We start from the raw sequence: 19004 nt of genomic DNA on the forward strand, positions 1-19004 counted from the left end.
GATCTGTGACTGCAAGGTGATCACATATAAATGACCTAAATGTAGGCCACCATCCCTGATTTGACAGCATTTTATTTCGAAACACACACACACACACACACACACACACACACACACACACACACACACACACACACACACACACACACACACACACACTCTCTCCCTCCCTCCCTCCCTCCCTCACTCTCTCCTCCCCCCCTCTCTCTCTCTATCTCTCTCTATCCCTCCCTCCCTCTCTCTCTCTCTCTCTCTCTCTCTCTCTCTCTCTCTCTCTCTCTCTCTCTCTCTCTCTCTCTCTCTCTCTCTCTCTCTCTCTCTCTACATTGTCTCTCTTCGATTTTCTCTCCTCTCTTTTGAGACACCCCCTTCCCCGCCTTACTTGCTCGATTTAAAAAGCCGATCCATGGTACACAAACTTTCTTTCCCCCGGTGTTTCTGTGTCCCCGGTGTCCAGGATGGCATTTTTTAAAAGTATTCGACATGTGAAGAATGAAATCATTTTATTCTCCACTCCGATTCTTCTTCTTCCACTGCCTTTGGTGATCGGGACCACGGTATGTAATTAAATTAATGTGCTGATTGTCCAAGAGAGAATGTTGCATTTCTTTATTCGGCTATTATTAAAAAGGGCATAACTTCACTTTACTTTGAGCTAAGTGACTTTTTTTAGTAGGCTATTTCTAATAATATTATTAAGATCCTAATTTGAAGAATTCTATAATTTGCAGGCGCAAACGCTAGTTTACTTTACTAACGTTACGTTGCACTGCTCCTAGCGGTTTTTGCACCCGATGCTGCGACCGTATAGCCTACTCTGCTCTAACTTGCAATTATAGCAAAATGCATGGGAACTGTAACCTGGCTCTGCCAGATGAGAGAAGCTTGCGACACACATTTTGTTTCACAGCCTACTTGACCAGTGGTGGAAAAAGTACTCAAATGTTTTACTTAAGTAAAAGTATCAATAGGCTACTGCAATGTAGAAATACTCGGTCCGGAATTCAAAATATAGGCTACTTGAGTAAAATAATAAAAGTATTGGTATCAAAATGTACTTAGAGTACCAAAAGTAAAAGTAGCCTACTCATTAAGCAGAATGTCCCATTTCACAAGTTTTTAAATGTATAAAAATCTTGAATATATAGCTGAAGTGGTTAGCCTATGTTTTGTAACAATAAATAAAAATCTACAAAACTAGAAACTAAAGTTTTCAAATAATTGTAGTGAAATAAAAGTATGTGCAGTAAGTAAATGTACAGAAAATTGGAAATACTCCATTAAAGTAAAAACACCTCAAAAGTATACTTAAGTACAGTTCTTGAGTAAATGTAGGCTACTTAGTTACTTTACACCACTGGAACTGAACTGACCAGTATTGCCCGAGGCTTTCACAACCTAGTGTGATTTTATGTTATGTTAACTCATAGTTGTTAGCATGGAGGTTCATGTCCAGCGTGGGAACACTCTGCACATGTTACTTTCCACTGTTACATGTGAAGTAGACATGATCAGCGGCTGCAAGTAAGCATGTTATGATAGGCATATTATCCATGCCTCTCACGTCATTGCAGCTCTCTCATGCACAGCCAAACCTACCATGAAAGGATTACTGCACCTTCACTCAGGAAATGACCCGTTTGTGTGAAATTGTAGGGGTGTCATACTATGATGGTCTACCGTCTGCCTCCTGAGTCGGGCAAGTGTACGAACAGGTGACTAAAACATAGAAGGACACTGATCTTTAACCCCTGATCCTTATCTCAGACTCAGTCTAACCTGGTATCACTGCTCATTAAAAACAATAACAAGATGTCAGATGCTACTCTGTGTTTTTGCCACATCACTTCACACTTTTCTTTCTGGCACCTAACCACAAGAACAGATGTCATATAATTGTCTTAAGCCTATAACTTCTTCGTATGACGGAAAATAATCTTTTGGTTTTACCAATCTCTCTAAAGCAAAATATGATTGGGTGTGTGCGTGTGTGTGTGTGTGTGTGTGTGTGTGTGTGTGTGTGTGTGTGTGTGTGTGTGTGTGTGTGTGTGTGTGTGTGTGTGTGTGTGTGTGTGTGTGTGTGTGTGTGTGTATGCACAAGTAGGAGGCAGGATGCGGCTATGTGATAATCCTGATGGCAGTGTACTGGTGCACAGAGGCCTTGCCACTGGCTGTGACTGCCCTCCTCCCGGCTGTCCTTTTCCCCCTGTTTGGCATCATGAAGTCCAAAGATGTAAGCAAGTCATTATGTTATGACACGACAGTCATGTGTACATTTTAAGGGTGATTTCTACGTTGTGAGAGCTTGTAGATCAGCTTCGGTTTCGGTGTGAGACACCTCGGGCAACTAAGTATATCAAGCCCTTTACTCAGTAAAGGGGGGATTTTTGTCATCGATGCATGTGCATACCTTAATTCGGATGGTATTGCGGTTTCAGGTGTGTATGCAGTACCTGAAGGACACAAATATGTTGTTTGTGGGTGGGCTGATGGTGGCAGTAGCTGTGGAACACTGGAATCTGCATAAGCGTATCGCCTTGAGGGTGCTTCTCTGTGTTGGCGTGCGGCCAGCACTGTGAGTCGCTTACCAGCAACACACCGCTGCAAACACAAAAGTCATCTTCATCATATCTGTTTGAGTCCTCTATCATTTCTGAGTGGCACCCAATCAGTAATCAGTAATGAAATTCAAGATAAGAGTTAAAGGGGGAAGAAAAGTTGAGCTGTTATCTGTTCATTGCCATCACGAAAACTACATTCTCTGTTATACTACGACTCTGTTTCTCTATCGCACTGTTGACAACACCCTTGATAAGGGGAGGTTGTAAACGTTTGTAAACCTTGCATAGTTTCTGATCAGGTTTTTGATCCCCTAGCCAAGCTTATTAATTAAAGGCGAATGGTTTCCTCTCAGTCTGATGTTAGGTTTCATGGGTGTCACAGCTTTCCTGTCCATGTGGATCAGCAACACGGCTACCACAGCCATGATGGTACCTATTGTCCAGGCCGTTTTGGAGCAGCTCAATAATGAGTTAGACGTGCCTCAAATCCTCAGTTCAGAGGAACTGGCCCTGGAGGAGACTGAGAGCAAACAGCCTGGACAGACAGGGAAACAAAGTGAGGGACAAGGTAAGCAGTTAATGGTTTGGTTGATCAAGAAGCACTGCACCTTTTTATTTAATTTTAAGATTTCCGTATAGAAAATGTGTCTTGTTCAAGACAAGAAACAAACAAAAAAATAAACACAAACAACCCCCCGTCCTCCAACCACAACCCAGGAATGGTACAAAGATCAATCATCCCACAAAACAATGGACAAACAATCTAATTGAAACAGTGGCTACATCAAATGAAAAATATGGAAACACTTCACAATAGTCAGAGATAAAAATCAGTAGAGTCTAGAGGCGTTATATCACGAGTATGATATAAGATCGTGCAGCCAATGTTTTTGTGAAAGAGTCTTCTGATTTCTAGTTCAATACTCTCTATTTGCCTTTCCAGTGGTGGTGACATTCTTAGACACTGCTGTGGAAGCTGTGGAAGCTGCAAAGGCAAAAGAGAGAAGAAGAATGTGCAAAGGCATGACTCTGAGTGTTTGCTACGCTGCCAGCATCGGAGGCACTGCCACACTCACAGGGACAGGCCCTAATCTGGTGCTCAAGGGCCAGATGAATGAGTAAATATATACAACACCCATTTTTATTGTTTTAATTTGTATTTATACGAATGGATTGCATTTTTTACATGTTTAATTATATTCTTTTTTTTTTTTTGGTCTTAGACTCTTCCCTCAAAATGGAGATGTCATTAATTTTGCCTCCTGGTTTGGCTTTGCTTTCCCAAACATGATGATCATGCTTACAATGGCTTGGCTCTGGCTACAGTTTGCCTTCATGGGATTCAAGTGAGTTTGATGAAGATGGAAATGTATTTGCTGTAGACTGAGTGATGCATTCACTTAAATTTCGAGTTCAAATTCACCTTCAACCTCAAGATCCTTTCTCCTGTGAGTAACTCTCCCGCCCTCCTCTTCAGCTTTAAAAAGACATGGGGATGTGGAGTGATAAAGACGGAGAAGGAGATTGCTGCCTATAATGTGATCCGCGAGCAGCACCGTCAGCTAGGGCCGATGTCCTTTGGGGAGCTGAGTGTCCTCAGTCTCTTCGTAATGCTGGTGGTGCTGTGGTTCACCAGAGACCCTGGCTTTGTTGCTGGCTGGGCGACAGACATCTTCAACTCCAAAGCAGAGTTTGTATAAATAACTTATTTATTTCCCATGTTCACTCACTCATGTGTACTGATATACACTTCACCCTCAGCATACTGTAGCTCAATGCAACAATAGACAGCTAATCAAATAGTATGACAGATTTGCTTTGGAGGAGAGTTTTATAAATATTTTTAATTTCTTCTTGTTTCTTGTTCTCAGATATGTATCCGATGCAACAGTGGCAGTATTCATTGCTGTCCTTCTCTTTGTTTTGCCTTCTAAAGCTCCTCGTTTCTGTACTTGGAGAACTCGAGGCTTTGACACGGGTAAGCCATCTTTCTGGAACACAAACAGACAATAATATAGTATTATGCAGCTATAGTCCTGATGATAGCATTACATCATGGAATATTTTTTTACTTCAGCCCCCCAGGAAAACAATGGTCCCACTCCAACTCTGCTCACCTGGAAGGTGGCTCAAAAGAAGTTACCATGGAACATAGTACTCCTTCTTGGAGGAGGCTTCGCCCTGGCAAAAGGCAGTGAGGTACAGTACAATGCTAAGATTGTGTTCACGAGTGGCTGCCAACTCTATAAGTTCTATGTTGATTATAGCTTTATGAATATAGACTGTACAAAGTGTCCTTAAAAGCACGCTGTTTATGTTTATACATGTCTCTGTAGGAATCAGGGCTGTCAAAGTGGTTGGGAGATCAAATGACTCCGCTTCAAAGCATCCCTCCCTGGGCAATTGCTATCATTCTCTGCCTGCTGATTGCTACCTTCACTGAATGCACCAGTAACGTGGCCACTGCCACTCTCTTCCTGCCTGTCCTGGCCTCCATGGTAAGGATATTGACAGAGCAATCTACATTTTCAAAAGAGAATCCAATGCCATCGTACAGCTAGAAACAGGCTCTTACAGCCCAGGAGACACACATTTGCTTTCTGGCACCAGTACTCCCTGGTGTCCTTTTGAATTAAATTCCCCAATTGGAGTCCAGCATTGAAACTACTCCCAGCTGAAGCCGGCCTACATTCCCTTGTTTGGTTGCCCCTCTAGTTAGCAATTTTGACTGAATAAGATTGGTTCCCCTTCAATGGGCCCCTCCCCCCATTAGCGCTTTGCCACACACATAGGTTCAGCTCGGTTTCTTGTGCTGCCTGGTGCCCATAGCTACTGAAGAATGGTATTACTGTGCTCAGTAGTCAAGCACTTTGGAGAACACCAGAGCTGGACTGAGCCAGAATGTGACAACAGGGGTATTCCGAGAAATATTTATTGTAGGTAAAGCCGAAAGGGTACAAAGGGATGTCAGTAAAAAGGGAATGAAAAGAGTGGAATCACATATAGCTGACAGTAGCGAGGAGGCAATTTACAGCATTGGCTTTTATGTGGCATTGCTGACATTTCTGCAAATTGAGACTACGTCATAAAAAATGTTTGAACGAGTTAGACAACCCAGGGTGCTGCCATGGTAAAGTGATAGACAGTACTGCCTAAATAAGATTCCTTTTGAAGGCTGAGGTATTTTGAGTTCAGGCTTTGTTAACCGAAATGACTGTTCCACTGCGATCTGCTGCACTGTGGAATATGTAATGTTCCACAGTGTAATGCATTTCGTCTAGTATGCCATTATCGCTGCTCGCTTTCCCATTTTGGTAGTCGTGAGTCAGCACTCAGCACCCAAACATACAAGAATTGCATCTTAATTACACCCACCTAATGAACGTTTCCTCTCAGCACAGACAGCAAATTCCAGTGTGAGTTATGAGTCAGTGATTACAGTGCAGAAAAAGTAACCAGCTGGAGGAGTGGAGATTGAAGAATGTTGTCATCAAATGTTCTCTCACACCAGTCTAAGACCCGTCAAACTGTCTGTGTTTATTCCAGTCCCAGTCCATTGGAATCAATCCTCTGTATATCATGGTGCCTTGTACACTGAGTGCTTCATTTGCCTTCATGTTGCCTGTTGCCACGCCCCCAAATGCCATCGTCTTCTCCTATGGATACCTTAAGGTTGCTGATATGGTGAGTTTGCTGTGTATCTTCAGTAAATTATAGTATGATCATAGTTGTTTCTGTTTTGTAGTTGTCATCAGTGATAATACAGGCATGAGATGATCGTATCCATTTTCTATGATGTTGTGAAACTCCTATGTCATTGCACATCGTCCCTATCACTCAGGCAAAGGCAGGAATAGTCATGAACATCATCGGCATCCTTTGCATCACACTGGCCATCAACAGCTGGGGCAAAGCCATGTTTCACCTTGACACCTTCCCCGCCTGGGCCAATGTCACGGGGGTGTGAGCCTGGTTGAGACTTGGCCATTGGAGATGTTCCAAGCACACAAGTCCTCGTCATCCTAAGCCTCCAGACAAAGACCTCTGCTCTGGCCAGACAGACAGCACAGAATAACTTGGCTGTGTTTGGGTGTTTTGGGGATAAAAGCCTAGGCTAGAATAGTCTAGGTTTTATTTAATTGACACTTGAGTCTTGCTTGTGAGAAAAAGTGGTGGTGAATGTGAGAGGTACTGGGAGACATGACTTGAATACTGGAACTTAAGTTGTGTTGAATTTACACGGCACCATAATGGAGTTACACTTTAAAAGATAATCTCTTTTAAACTGTCTTAACCCCCCCTCTTAGAATTTTAAACTATCATCACCCTCCTAAATGGCCCAAAAACATGCTTCTGAGTCCTGACCAATTTAAATTTGATCTCAAGGGAAATTTGGGTTGCCAAAGTAAAAACAACAAACAAACAAACATACATAAAACATTAATGGCAAGCAACACGATATAAATAACAAGCAAAATACATAGAATTGATCAATTGGATGAAATAAACATTTTTTACATATTAGGCCTACTACTACAGCCACATCCTAATGACAATAAACCATATGACAAGCATACATGCTATAGACATGTTTCTCATATCTTTAAGTACTCTCTCATAGTTACATTAACTTATTTTTTCTATGAGATTCTAGGTGCTGATCAATCATCCATAATAAATAACACAAGACAGATTTGACATTCATATGAAATATGTAGATTTTCTTACTTCCCCTCCATTGTCTTCCCTTCTTTGCCATTATTTCCATACAAGAGGACATACAGGCTACCTGAAAGTTTTTCTAGTAGCCAAATAACCTTAATTACTTACAGTATATGCCAATATTCCTTATTACAGTATGTTGTCTTATAAGAAAATAGCTTGCTGCTATTTTAGATTTTCCGAATGTTCTCCTATTTTCATCAAATGTTAGTCTATTTTTGCCTATTAGGACATGCCCAGAATAGGGAGTATTTTGGTCAGGTCAAATCATACAAGAATATAGATACGTAATAGGCACAAAAGGAAAATGTAATCATGTAGCTTAAAAATACATGTCAAAGTGTCTAGTCTAATGTAAGTTAACATTATGTCAAGGATGTGAACGGGCAAAACAGTTTTGCTCTTTCACATCCTTATAATGTTGACTTACACTAGAATACATTATGCTTTGTTAATTCCAACATCACTTGAACAAGTGTATGGTGTTATCATCGCTACAGAAGCATGAGACCCTTGTGAAAATGATAGAATTATTGAATTACTGAACACATTCCAGATTAAGGTCAGCATGTGCAGATATTTTTGGATTGTCTAACTTTACTGTAATATAATGTAGTTGAGAAAAGGATTTATTTAAGAGTCAGTGTATAGTTACAGTAGTATATTTTCAGTTGCATCAAGCCAATGTGAACGGAAATGGAAGAATGTAATAAATACAATCTTCTGGCTGCTTCTATGTGGTATAAACTGAGGAGATATGTTCTCAGCATTGTAATATAAATTCTGGTTTAATAAACCGTGATAAACTAATCCTTTTAAGCAAATACAAGAGGCAAATAAAATGTTTGTTTTCTTGTTAACAAAGTTTGAGCATTTTCATATTTAGTGTGGTGTCTACATTTTGGAGATGTTTCAAGATGCAATGTCTGGTTGTACTTGGTAAGGAATATGAATCAAATCAGTAAGGATATTTCCAAGCTCTGAAAGAGTCCTACATCAGGCCTTTTTTGAGAACATGGTGAATATACAACACACCCACTGTAACTGACTATTATATGCAGGGGGAAAAAATAACTCTGGTCATTTACGGTTATGATCATTCTAAAAGAAAGAGCAACTAACGCATTCCCTATCCTGCGTGACTTAAAGTCATTATGCTGAGTATGATGCCAGAGTCATTGAAAGTTCCTTTTTAAAACGTGTTATTGGTTCAAGCCATGCACGGATTTCTTCCATTCTGTCCATGTAAATGATTGTTTTAATTTCAAGTCACCTTTTCATACATTATACTAGATCTCAAATCATTTGTGGTCCATCACATGATGCGTTGATAAAGGCAGGTGAAAAACACAATAGCGGTAAATAACTATATTGTCAGTCAGTGTCTCATTTATTATCAATTCAAAGAGTCAAAAACTCCATACTGTCCATTTAAATTATTGTTTTCATTTCAAGTCACCTTTTCATGCATTATAATAGATCTCAAATCATTTGTGGTCCAGCACATGATGAGTCGATAAAGGCAGATGAAAAACACAATAGTGGTAAGTGTATTGATGGTGTCCTGTGTATTATCTCTCCAAAGAGTCAAAAACCACGAGACCAAACTTTGATCACTTGTTATATCATGTCTCAACTTGATTGTTGACTGTCAGCTGCATTTTGAAAGTGCAATTGTTTTCCTCTGAGTCTATCTGATATAATCCCATAAACACAGAGTGTAAAACCAGTGTAATCCTTAACTGAATGGCCACACCTAAGTAAAGTAAGAGCTTTGTGATTGTCACTTTACTTTGAACAAGGGGCAGTATCAACTCAAAATGTGTCTATATGTGTACCACCACCATGAACAATACAGTAGTAGCTCAAACACAATGAAGATGTTTATCATTTGTCCATTTATAGACTCCGCTGACAATGGAGAATTGAACAATCTAGAACCATGATGAAAACATATTTCACAGACATTTTCAAGACAAGATTCAGACATAGTGGGTTATAAAACATTCTATGCATATACTGTAGCTGTAATGATATTTATTTGTAATGTTAGCAGGCTAAATGTGCTACATTCTGTTTTAAAATAGTAAGGAGAGTGAAATATGTGACCTTGCCCTTAGAGTTACATGGGACAATCAAAATGTTAGACACTTAAAGAGTAGTTAACAAGTAGCTGGGTGTATAATACAGAACAGATCACTATGATCTTAGCTCTCATAAGCGAAATAAGCTCTCATTATGTAATTACAGTGCCTTTCTCTCCCACTTTGCTGCCTCTCAGCCACCCAATCATTATCCAATTAAAACATGTCCTCGTGTATTGCAACCTCCATTATTTGCTACAGTATATATATATATATATATATATATATATATATATATATATATATATATATATATATATATACATACATACATACATACATACACACACACACACACACACACACACACACACATACAAACATGTGTGTGTGTGTGTGTGTGTGTGTGTGTGTGTGTGTGTGTGTGCGCGCGCGTGTGTGTGTGTGTGTGTGTGTGTGTGTGTGTGTGTGTGTGAGTGTGTGTGTGTGAGTGCGTGTGCGTGCGTGCGTGTGGTAAGAAATGGAACCCTCAAGCTATTCTCTTCACTGGAGTTGCATGAGACTGACTCCACAGACAAGACCTTTGATGAACTCAGAAGCATATTTCTGTGAACCCATTACAAACTAGGCCTTTTTTTTGCAGAGTGAGCAATTGGCAAGCACAGTACATGACCTCCAGACTGCATTGGAATGAAAAGCATGTTTTGTGTCCACTCCACCAGTTGCATCTACAGGGTCATGCTGATTCAGAAGCAGTGACGTTTCGTGGATGAGAATGTATTTCAAGCTGCCATTGGCTATTCACTTTTTCTGTATCAATTACTGAAGAGGACAATATATGGCCTGTCTGATACAATTACCTCTTCCTCGCACTCAAAGGATTATGTGTAAAATTGGTTTCAGTTAGCAATCTTGAGTCTATAAGTAGGTATGCTAGACATTCTTATATTGACCTGTCTCTAGCCAATGCTAACAGAAACAGAATACTGCCTTTCTTTGTTACTCTCTAACGCAACGGCAGTTGTAGCCTACTAACCATTGCTATATCTTCAAATATGTGCATAATATTAAGAATTATGATAGATTACTCTGTTTTGTTTTTATGTTCTATGACAATTATTTGTCAGCATGAAAACTTTCACCTGCAGCTCACAGTCAGAGAATTTATCTCTGAAATGGTTTAGGACCGGAAAGATAAGAATAAAATAAGATAAGATCAGATAAGATATGAAGTACCTTTATGGATCCCTGGAGGGAAATTCAGTAACAGCAGTAAGAGAGAAATACAGAAGAAGTACAGGATATGAAAGGGAGCATTCTCTTGTCCCTAGGGGAGATGAAATTGCTTTTATAGCTTCACCCAGCTGATGGCCTCTTGACATCTGCACTGGATCTCTGAATGAAGGAGTTAACATTATGTAGTCTATCAATAAATATAAGTATATTAATAATTTAACTATTATGTGTATTAACAGTTAATAAAATAATGAATATACATTTCCAATTAATATATGAATGGAGACAGGTCTGAGGCACTGATTATGTCCTTTTGGGTTTATGAGAATAATCAAAATAAAATAAAAGGCTATTTTTTGTTAAACTACTTTTTAATAACAGAAAGTGAATTATCTACAAACTATATTATCTGGAGCTACTTTATCATTTGTGGGAGAAAGGAAAGGTGACTCACAGTTTCAAAGGGTTATTCTATAAACTATTCTATAAACTAAGCAGTTTTTCAGGTTCAAAATGCATACAATTTCCTCAAAAGAACACTTTCATGTTGATAAAAAGCCACAATTCTTAAAGTGACATCCTCATCATATTTACTGTCAGATAATTGTTCATGAGTTTGAAGTCACATAGTTTGACAGAAATGTAACGCATCTTTCAGTTTACACAACTTTTTGATCAGAATGTATTAAATGATAGTAATGGGAGGCTAAACTAATTGGCTGTGCTCAATCTCACATCCTTGTAAATGTTTATGTGTGCAGTACATATTTGGAGAGAACAGTTAACAGGGGAATATGATGTGCTCATTTTGCCAGGATGAATCGAGAAATGGCTCCATCTTCTGGTGTAATGTAGAAGGGGAAAAAAAGAATAACTTCAGACAGTCCATTGTGATGCTTTGTAGTCATATTAGATGTTTCTATCATCACTGTGATTAATTAAATGAATAAACAAAACATTGTAAACATCACAGAAAAATGTATCATAATTATTGTGTCGTTTTTAAAAACACCAAAATGATTATTCAAGCTTTTATTATTGACTATTATGTTTTAACATAACTTCCAGTAAACCAGCTCTGTGGCCTTGTGGTTGGGTGTGCCCTCATTGAGATTGGGATTCAATCCCCCTGCCATAACAATAACGATAAATCACTAACTTTTTTTTTTTTTTTAAATACCAGTTGCCTCCCTGCTTGACACTCAACAGCCCACCAGAAAAGGCCTGTGAGAGCATTGTGTACCATAACATTTTTTATTTTTATATATCTACATTTATTTTACAACTTAGGGGTCAAATGTATATATTAAATGTATATTTTAATGATATTTAAGGCCCAATATTTCTACAAATGCTGCAAACCCTGTTGTAGCAATAAGTCAGTCATTTGTTCAATTGTTATAATTCTTTTTTTTAATCAAAACTTTTGAGGACTTATCAAAACTTTATTTTGATCAAGTGTTTCACAATAATAATACAATGATATAAGAATAATTAGGCCCCATTATCATTATAGCCAAATAGCCCTTTACCATTTGTTCTGTTTTAGAGTAGGCTAGAGATTGAAATTTGTAGATCGACCAATAAGACCATGGACATAATATAGGCTAGACCTACATCAAGCTAGAGCCTTGACAACATAATCTTTATGTAAATGTTACAAATGTGCGAGGACCCATTTGTGAGCTATTGAAATCTGAATGATTACAAGAATCCTTAAAATAATAAATTGTTCAAAATCAGTCTCTTCCATCAACTGCTTCGTTTATTAATGATTGTACAGTTGGAAAATAATCCTTCCTAATTTTCACTATAGGCCTACCCAATAGTCATATCAGGCATCCTCTTCTTCATGTCCTGTGAGCTCCACCTAGTGTACACTGTGGAAACTGCCTGGCAATTGCTCACATTCTTCTCAGGTATGTGTGCAGTCACAATGATGATATCAAACCTCAGAGAGAACATTAAAAATGCTAACTCTTTTGAGATCACTTAATTTGTGAATGCAGCATTTTGAATATTTGGATCTCCCTTTCTTTCGGGCATAGAAATAAACCTGTGCCTACCGGACATAGAAATCAAACACACACCGACCTGCCAAACACAATAAACTATGAAATTAAAGTCTCAAGATATCAACTCAATCTTACAAATAATATATTTTAATGTATATTCTTTGTGATAGCAAAACATGCCGTGGTAACCAAAACATTTAATTAGTGCAACCGAACAAAGTACATAAAGTGCCTAGCGATCGAATACCAAATAAGTTGTTGCTCCTACAATAGGATCAGAACAGTCCATAAAACAGCATACAGTACAAACAAAAAGAGCCACAAAAACAATGGATCCTGCAGATTTCATTTTAGCCTCCCTGACTGTATAATAGTAATTGCTTGGTACAATGAATGCTGAAGTGGTGAAAACCCAGAAAACTAAGTAAAACAAAAGGTTACAGGGGTATGGAAATAACTGTGGGAATGTTCCAGTTTAGTCGACCTCCTCAATGGTAGGTCCAGAGGATCCTCCTCCTCCGGGGGCGCCACCAGCCCCTGGGAAGCCACCTGGCATTCCACCTGGCATTCCTCCTGGCATTCCTCCTGGCATTCCACCAGCACTCTGGTACAGATTAGTAATGATGGGATTGCACACCTTTTCCAGCTCCTTCTGCTGATGCTCAAACTCATCTTTTTCTGCAGACTAAGAACAGGAGGGGGGGGGGACACAATACATTTAAACCTTAATTTTACACCAGATGACCTACAACTATCAATTTGTTAAGAATTGAGCTAAAATCTAGCCGCTGATCTAGATTATTCAGAGCTCTTGCGGAGGACTGAGACCAGTCAGTGACAAAGCCAGTTAATTCATACCTGATTTTGATCCAACCAACTGATGACCTCAGTACATTTATCGAGGATCTTCTGTTTGTCCTCATCACTGATCTTGCCCTGCAGCTTCTCATCCTCCACGGTAGACTTCAGGTTGAAGGCGTAAGCCTCCAGGCCATTCTTGGCAGAAACCTTGTCTCTCTGCACGTCATCCTCAGCCTTGTACTTATCAGCTTCCTGGACCATGCGCTCAATGTCCTCCTTGCTTAAGCGACCTGGAGAGGGGCAACACAAAAGAACGGATTGGTTAGAATTTTGTGGGTTAGGTGAAGATAGAATGCATTGCCTGTCTCTGTCGCACAGTGTTGCAGTTCTCTTAGGTGTACCTTTGTCGTTGGTGATAGTGATCTTATTCTCCTTGCCAGTGCTCTTATCAACAGCAGAGACATTCATGATGCCATTGGCATCAATGTCAAATGTCACCTCGATCTGAGGAACACCTCGTGGGGCTGGGGGGATTCCAATGAGCTCAAACTTCCCCAAAAGGTTGTTGTCTTTGGTCATCGCTCTTTCACCCTCATATACCTGAGAACAAAATGTTAAATCAGGAACCAGTGCATAACATTTGGAAATTAATAATCCACAAAAATGTTTTAGGCACGTCGGGTCAATATTACGTTTTCATTTAATGTTTATTCCCTTACCTAAATCACAATGTACTAAACACAATTTTAATGTACTTGATTTTCAAGGTGCAATGTGGCCTTCAAATCTAAGTCTAATATTGCGCTGATCAGAGCAATGGTCAACAATGTCCATTTGAAGTGTTACACACTGCTGTAACACTGCTGTAGTGCCCCATGTGTGTGCGATTTAGTTTTTTTGGTGTGAATATTCTCATGCCGGACCACTGAACAGTGTTTTTCCCACGTTTGCTGCGGATTGGAACATCGGTGCACATCTGGCCCTTTGGGGCCCCCTGGTGTGACCACTGTCATGGCAGACCCCTAAACAGTGTTTGTGCCAGGTTTGGTGCAATGGTACACCCACAGGTGTCCCCCAGGAGCCCCTGCATGGCCCCTGGGGGACACCCATGGCCCCTGGTGTAACAATTGTTACAGCAGACCTCTGAACAGTGTTTGTGCAAAGTTTGGTGCGGATTGGAGCAACGGTGCGCCTCGCAAGTCCGGAAGTTACATTTGTGATGTCGACCGACCCATTAGGTAATTTGAATATAGGATATACTGTATGACCACCTCAATTCAATACCTGGATGAGCACACCAGGCTGGTTGTCTGAATAGGTGGTGAAGGTTTGAGTCTGCTTGGTAGGAATGGTGGTGTTCCTCTTGATGAGTACCGTCATGACTCCTCCAGCAGTCTCGATGCCCAAGGACAGAGGGGTGACATCTAGCAGCAGTAGGTCCTGCACATTCTCAGACTTGTCACCTGACAAAATGGCCGCCTGCACAGCTGCAAAAAAAATTACAATTTAAATCCTCAGCTATATATTTGAGATTATTTCAATAGTACAATATCTGGTAAATGGCATACCTGCACCATAGGCCACTGCTTCGTCAGGGTTAATGCTCTTATTAAGTTCCTTTCCATTGAAGAAGTCCTGCAGAAGCTTCTGGATCTTGGGGATACGAATGGAGCCTCCCACCAGAACAATCTCATGGATCTGGGCCTTGTCCATCTTTGCGTCACGGAGAGACTTCTCCACTGGGTCCAGGGTGCCACGGAACAGGTCGGCGTTAAGCTCCTCAAAGCGGGCCCTGGTGATGGAGGTGTAGAAGTCGACCCCCTCGTACAGAGAGTCGATCTCGATACTAGCCTGTGTGCTGGAGGACAAGGTACGCTTGGCCCTCTCGCAGGCTGTTCGCAGACGACGAACGGCCCTCTTGTTGTCGCTGATGTCTTTCTTGTACTTGCGCTTGAACTCTGCGATGAAGTGATTAACCATGCGGTTGTCAAAGTCTTCTCCTCCCAAGTGAGTGTCCCCTGCTGTGGACTTGACCTCAAAGATTCCATCCTCGATGGTCAGGATGGAGACATCGAATGTGCCGCCACCGAGGTCAAAGATAAGAACATTTCTTTCAACTCCCACCTGCAAGGAAAACATTTAAAATCATAGAAAGTTTAATTATTTGGACCATAAAGTGCTTCAAAATTTGGACAGGTTGATGGGTCAGGTTGAACATGCTACCACAAAAAGCACATGCATCAGGAGAGATTTAGCAGCATATTGGAGGTACTGCACCTTTTTGTCAAGGCCATAAGCAATAGCAGCCGCTGTTGGCTCGTTGATGATGCGGAGAACATTGAGTCCAGAAATGGTCCCTGCATCTTTAGTGGCCTGGCGCTGAGAGTCATTGAAGTAGGCAGGCACCGTTACCACGGCGTTGTTCACAGTCTGTGGAGGAACAGAGATATCAAATTAATGTTGAATCTGAACAATGGGTGGGAGGGAGAGTGGGTGGACGGGAGGGAAATGAGGGGTACCTATGTACTAAATATATGCTTGCATTTTGAGTTCACAAATGATGTCCTCACATGGGAGGGGAAAAAAAACCTGTAAAAAATATATGTATCTTTGTTTAATGTCATCATTTTCAAAATTATATTAAAAACTAATACTCATAAAATGTATAAAAAAAATTAAAAAAAAAAATCTGAACAATGATGGTTTTCAAAATACTGTACATTAAGTTACGTTTAGCTTTTATTTTCCCAGTTTGAACCATAACATTCATTTTATAATACGTATGGCAAATCTGGTAAATAGCACATATTAGGATATTTGCTTTTAAACATGATTAGTGATGATGAATCCAGTGGTATTTTGATTATTATCCTGTTAATCATTTCATTGTTTCACCCAAACAGTAGTTTTGTGCATATTTTTATTTAATTACCTTGCCAAGGTACGCTTCAGCGATTTCCTTCATTTTGACCAGTACCATGGAAGAGATCTCCTCTGGGTAGAAAGCCTTGGTCTCTCCCTTGAAATCCACCTGTACTTTGGGGCGTGTGGAGTCGTCGATTACAGTAAATGGCCAGTGTTTCATGTCTGACTGGACAACAGCATCATCAAACCGCCGTCCAATTAGACGCTTTGCATCTGAGAAGAGAGGGAGAAAAAAAAAAAAAAAAAAAAAAAAAGAGTTAAAAAAAAAATTTGGACCAACTTCCACACTTCAATAATGGAATAAAATCTAAAATCTTACCAAATACTGTATTGCAGGGGTTCATAGCCACTTGATTTTTGGCTGCATCGCCAATCAGCCTCTCTGTGTCTGTGAATGCAACATAACTGGGTGTGGTCCTGTTGCCCTGGTCATTGGCGATGATCTCCACCTTGCCATGCTGAAACACCCCTACACAGGAGTAGGTGGTGCCCAGGTCAATGCCAACTGCTGGTCCCTTTGACATGGTTCCTATACTGTTGGGGAAAAAGTAGTTCTTAGGATTGCCAAGTTGTGTCCATTTAACAAAAGTCAATTGTACAAATTAATGATGTCAAAGTTTTAATATAGCCTAGAATTTCTCTTCCACTTGAAGAGATGCATGTGATTCTATAATTGGTTTGTGTGACTCAAATTGTAAATGGTTTAAAATTGTCCAATGAGCACCTGTTTCCAACACTCTTTATTCTGACAAGCTTGACAACTGTCTCATTATTATGGCAACAGTAGTTTAGTGTTACTACAACAGCACAGCAGTTTAGTGTTACTACAACAGCAGCAGTTTAGTGTTACTACAGCAGTACACAGTGGTGGAAAAAGTACTCAAAATGTCCTAAGTTTAATTGCATAAAAGTACAAAAGTATTGGTATCAAAATGTTATTAAAGTACCAAAAGTAGAAAGTACTCATTGTGCAGAATGTCATTTCACAAGTTTTCAAATGTATAAAATGTATACAAATCTTTTGAAAATAGCAGATTTAAATTAGTTGCATTGCGACTCATTGTGAGCTTGTAGATCGGCCATTTTCAAATGGACGAAATGTATATTGGGTTCAAGTGGTTAATGTATGTTTTGTAATAATAATCAGAATCTACAAACTATTAACTAAAGTTTTCAAATAATTGTAGTGGAGTAGAAGTACAATATTTGTCTAAAAAAAGTAAAGTAAAAAAACACCTCAAAATTGTACTTATGTACAGTACTTGAGTAAATGTACTTAGTTATTTTACACCCCTGGCAGTACGTGACAAGGCAACCACCCACATACTCAAGTATCTACAGTCTGCATTAAGACATTGCATTTTCATTCTAAAGCTGGTTACAAGTTAGGATCATTTCATAAGCTGCGTCATTATATCAATGAATTATTGCTACATAGCGGATGAGCCACAGAGGATGAAGCCCTTATTTGGTTTGGTTGAGAAAATGCTGGAACATTCTGCTCAGCTGGTGCTGATGCTCACCGCGTCATCGAGAGTGGACATCATGACAGTCATGGATTAACTTCAACCTGGTGTTTGCACGCTCTACCTTTTTGGCCCATACATCTACATTAACGTTCTGACTCTTTGTATTAAGTGCTTAACCGATGGCCACGGATGTTACAATTCTGTACGGGCCCTCAGAAGTACCCGTATCTTCCATATTGTTAAATAAAAAGCATTGTAATCCAATCGGTGGCCATTTTCTCCGTATTTTCTCCATACGCTTTCAACTTCGCGACCCCATCGGTTGGGAGGTGTATTGCCCTCTGATACATATATGATAACTATCAGAAAATCGGATTAAAAAGCTTTTTATTGAACAATACGGAAGATACGGGTACTTCTGTGGGCCCGAACATAATTCTGACATCCGTGGCCATGGGGTAAGCATTTTATATTTGAAATCTGAACGTTTATGTAGGTGTATGGGCCAAAAATGGAGAAAAAGCAAACACCAGGTTGAAGTTCATCCATGACCGTCATGATATGGCATATATCAGGGCGACCTACCTCACCGCATCATCGAGAGTGGCAAACATTTATATATTTAAGACGTTTAAAATGTCAAACCTCCCACCTCGACTATTACTCAGTAAAACGATCTACTAAAACAACGGTCTAATCTGGCCAAAGGTAATGTATAATTTAGGTATTTATCATTCAGTAACGTGAGTAGTGGAGTCAGCAGTTGAAGCCCAACCGCTAGCTTACATCATGTTTGGCAAATATCGTTCATATTGTTCTTGGAGAAAATATAACGAAAAACAAGTAACTTCACTTACCGTATGGACGTGTGGAAGTGTTCTTTATGGTTACAAAGGTCTGTCAACCCTGAGGTTCAACGCCTGCAGCTTCTTCTTGTGTTTGACAACTAGTTGGGTTCCGCATAGATATCTATGGGGCTTCTGTTCTGACTCCTCCCACTGTGACAGCTTTCAAGGCACGAGACACCGCTCTGGAATGTTCTTTCCAGTGCATCTAGATGGCACTGGTTCTCTCGCTTCTCGTTCTTTCGACAGCGGTGTGAAGTGCTCAAGTACTGTACTTTTAAGTACAATTTTGAGGTATATTTACTTTACTGGGGTATTTCCACTTTTCAGTACTTTTACTTCTACT

At 39.9% G+C, this 19004-nt stretch overlaps 2 protein-coding genes across 2 annotated transcripts; one reads left to right on the forward strand and one right to left on the reverse strand.

Moving 5' to 3' along the window:
- Positions 1 to 420: 420 nt before the first annotated feature.
- Positions 421 to 8147, forward strand: slc13a5b (solute carrier family 13 member 5b). Its single transcript, XM_080429030.1, has 12 exons — positions 421 to 557; positions 2105 to 2233; positions 2439 to 2575; positions 2915 to 3129; positions 3505 to 3679; positions 3785 to 3907; positions 4039 to 4251; positions 4433 to 4539; positions 4639 to 4760; positions 4898 to 5059; positions 6108 to 6245; positions 6403 to 8147. The coding sequence occupies exons 1-12, from the start codon at positions 459 to 461 to the stop codon at positions 6526 to 6528; spliced, it is 1746 nt and encodes a 581-aa protein (XP_080285156.1). The 5' UTR covers positions 421 to 458; the 3' UTR covers positions 6529 to 8147.
- A 4596-nt stretch (positions 8148 to 12743) lies between these two features.
- On the reverse strand, positions 12744 to 18803 carry LOC308085655 (heat shock cognate 70 kDa protein-like). The gene is made up of 9 exons (XM_080428894.1): positions 18671 to 18803; positions 16664 to 16878; positions 16352 to 16557; positions 15697 to 15849; positions 14988 to 15543; positions 14704 to 14906; positions 13821 to 14019; positions 13477 to 13709; positions 12744 to 13303 (listed from the first exon to the last, which is right to left on the reverse strand). The coding sequence occupies exons 2-9, from the start codon at positions 16866 to 16868 to the stop codon at positions 13094 to 13096; spliced, it is 1965 nt and encodes a 654-aa protein (XP_080285020.1). The 5' UTR covers positions 16869 to 16878; positions 18671 to 18803; the 3' UTR covers positions 12744 to 13093.
- Positions 18804 to 19004: the final 201 nt, after the last annotated feature.

The sequence above is a fragment of the Gymnoscopelus braueri genome (assembly GCF_963280865.1).
Source record: "Gymnoscopelus braueri genome assembly, chromosome: 5".
NCBI classification, from domain to species: domain Eukaryota; kingdom Metazoa; phylum Chordata; class Actinopteri; order Myctophiformes; family Myctophidae; genus Gymnoscopelus; species Gymnoscopelus braueri.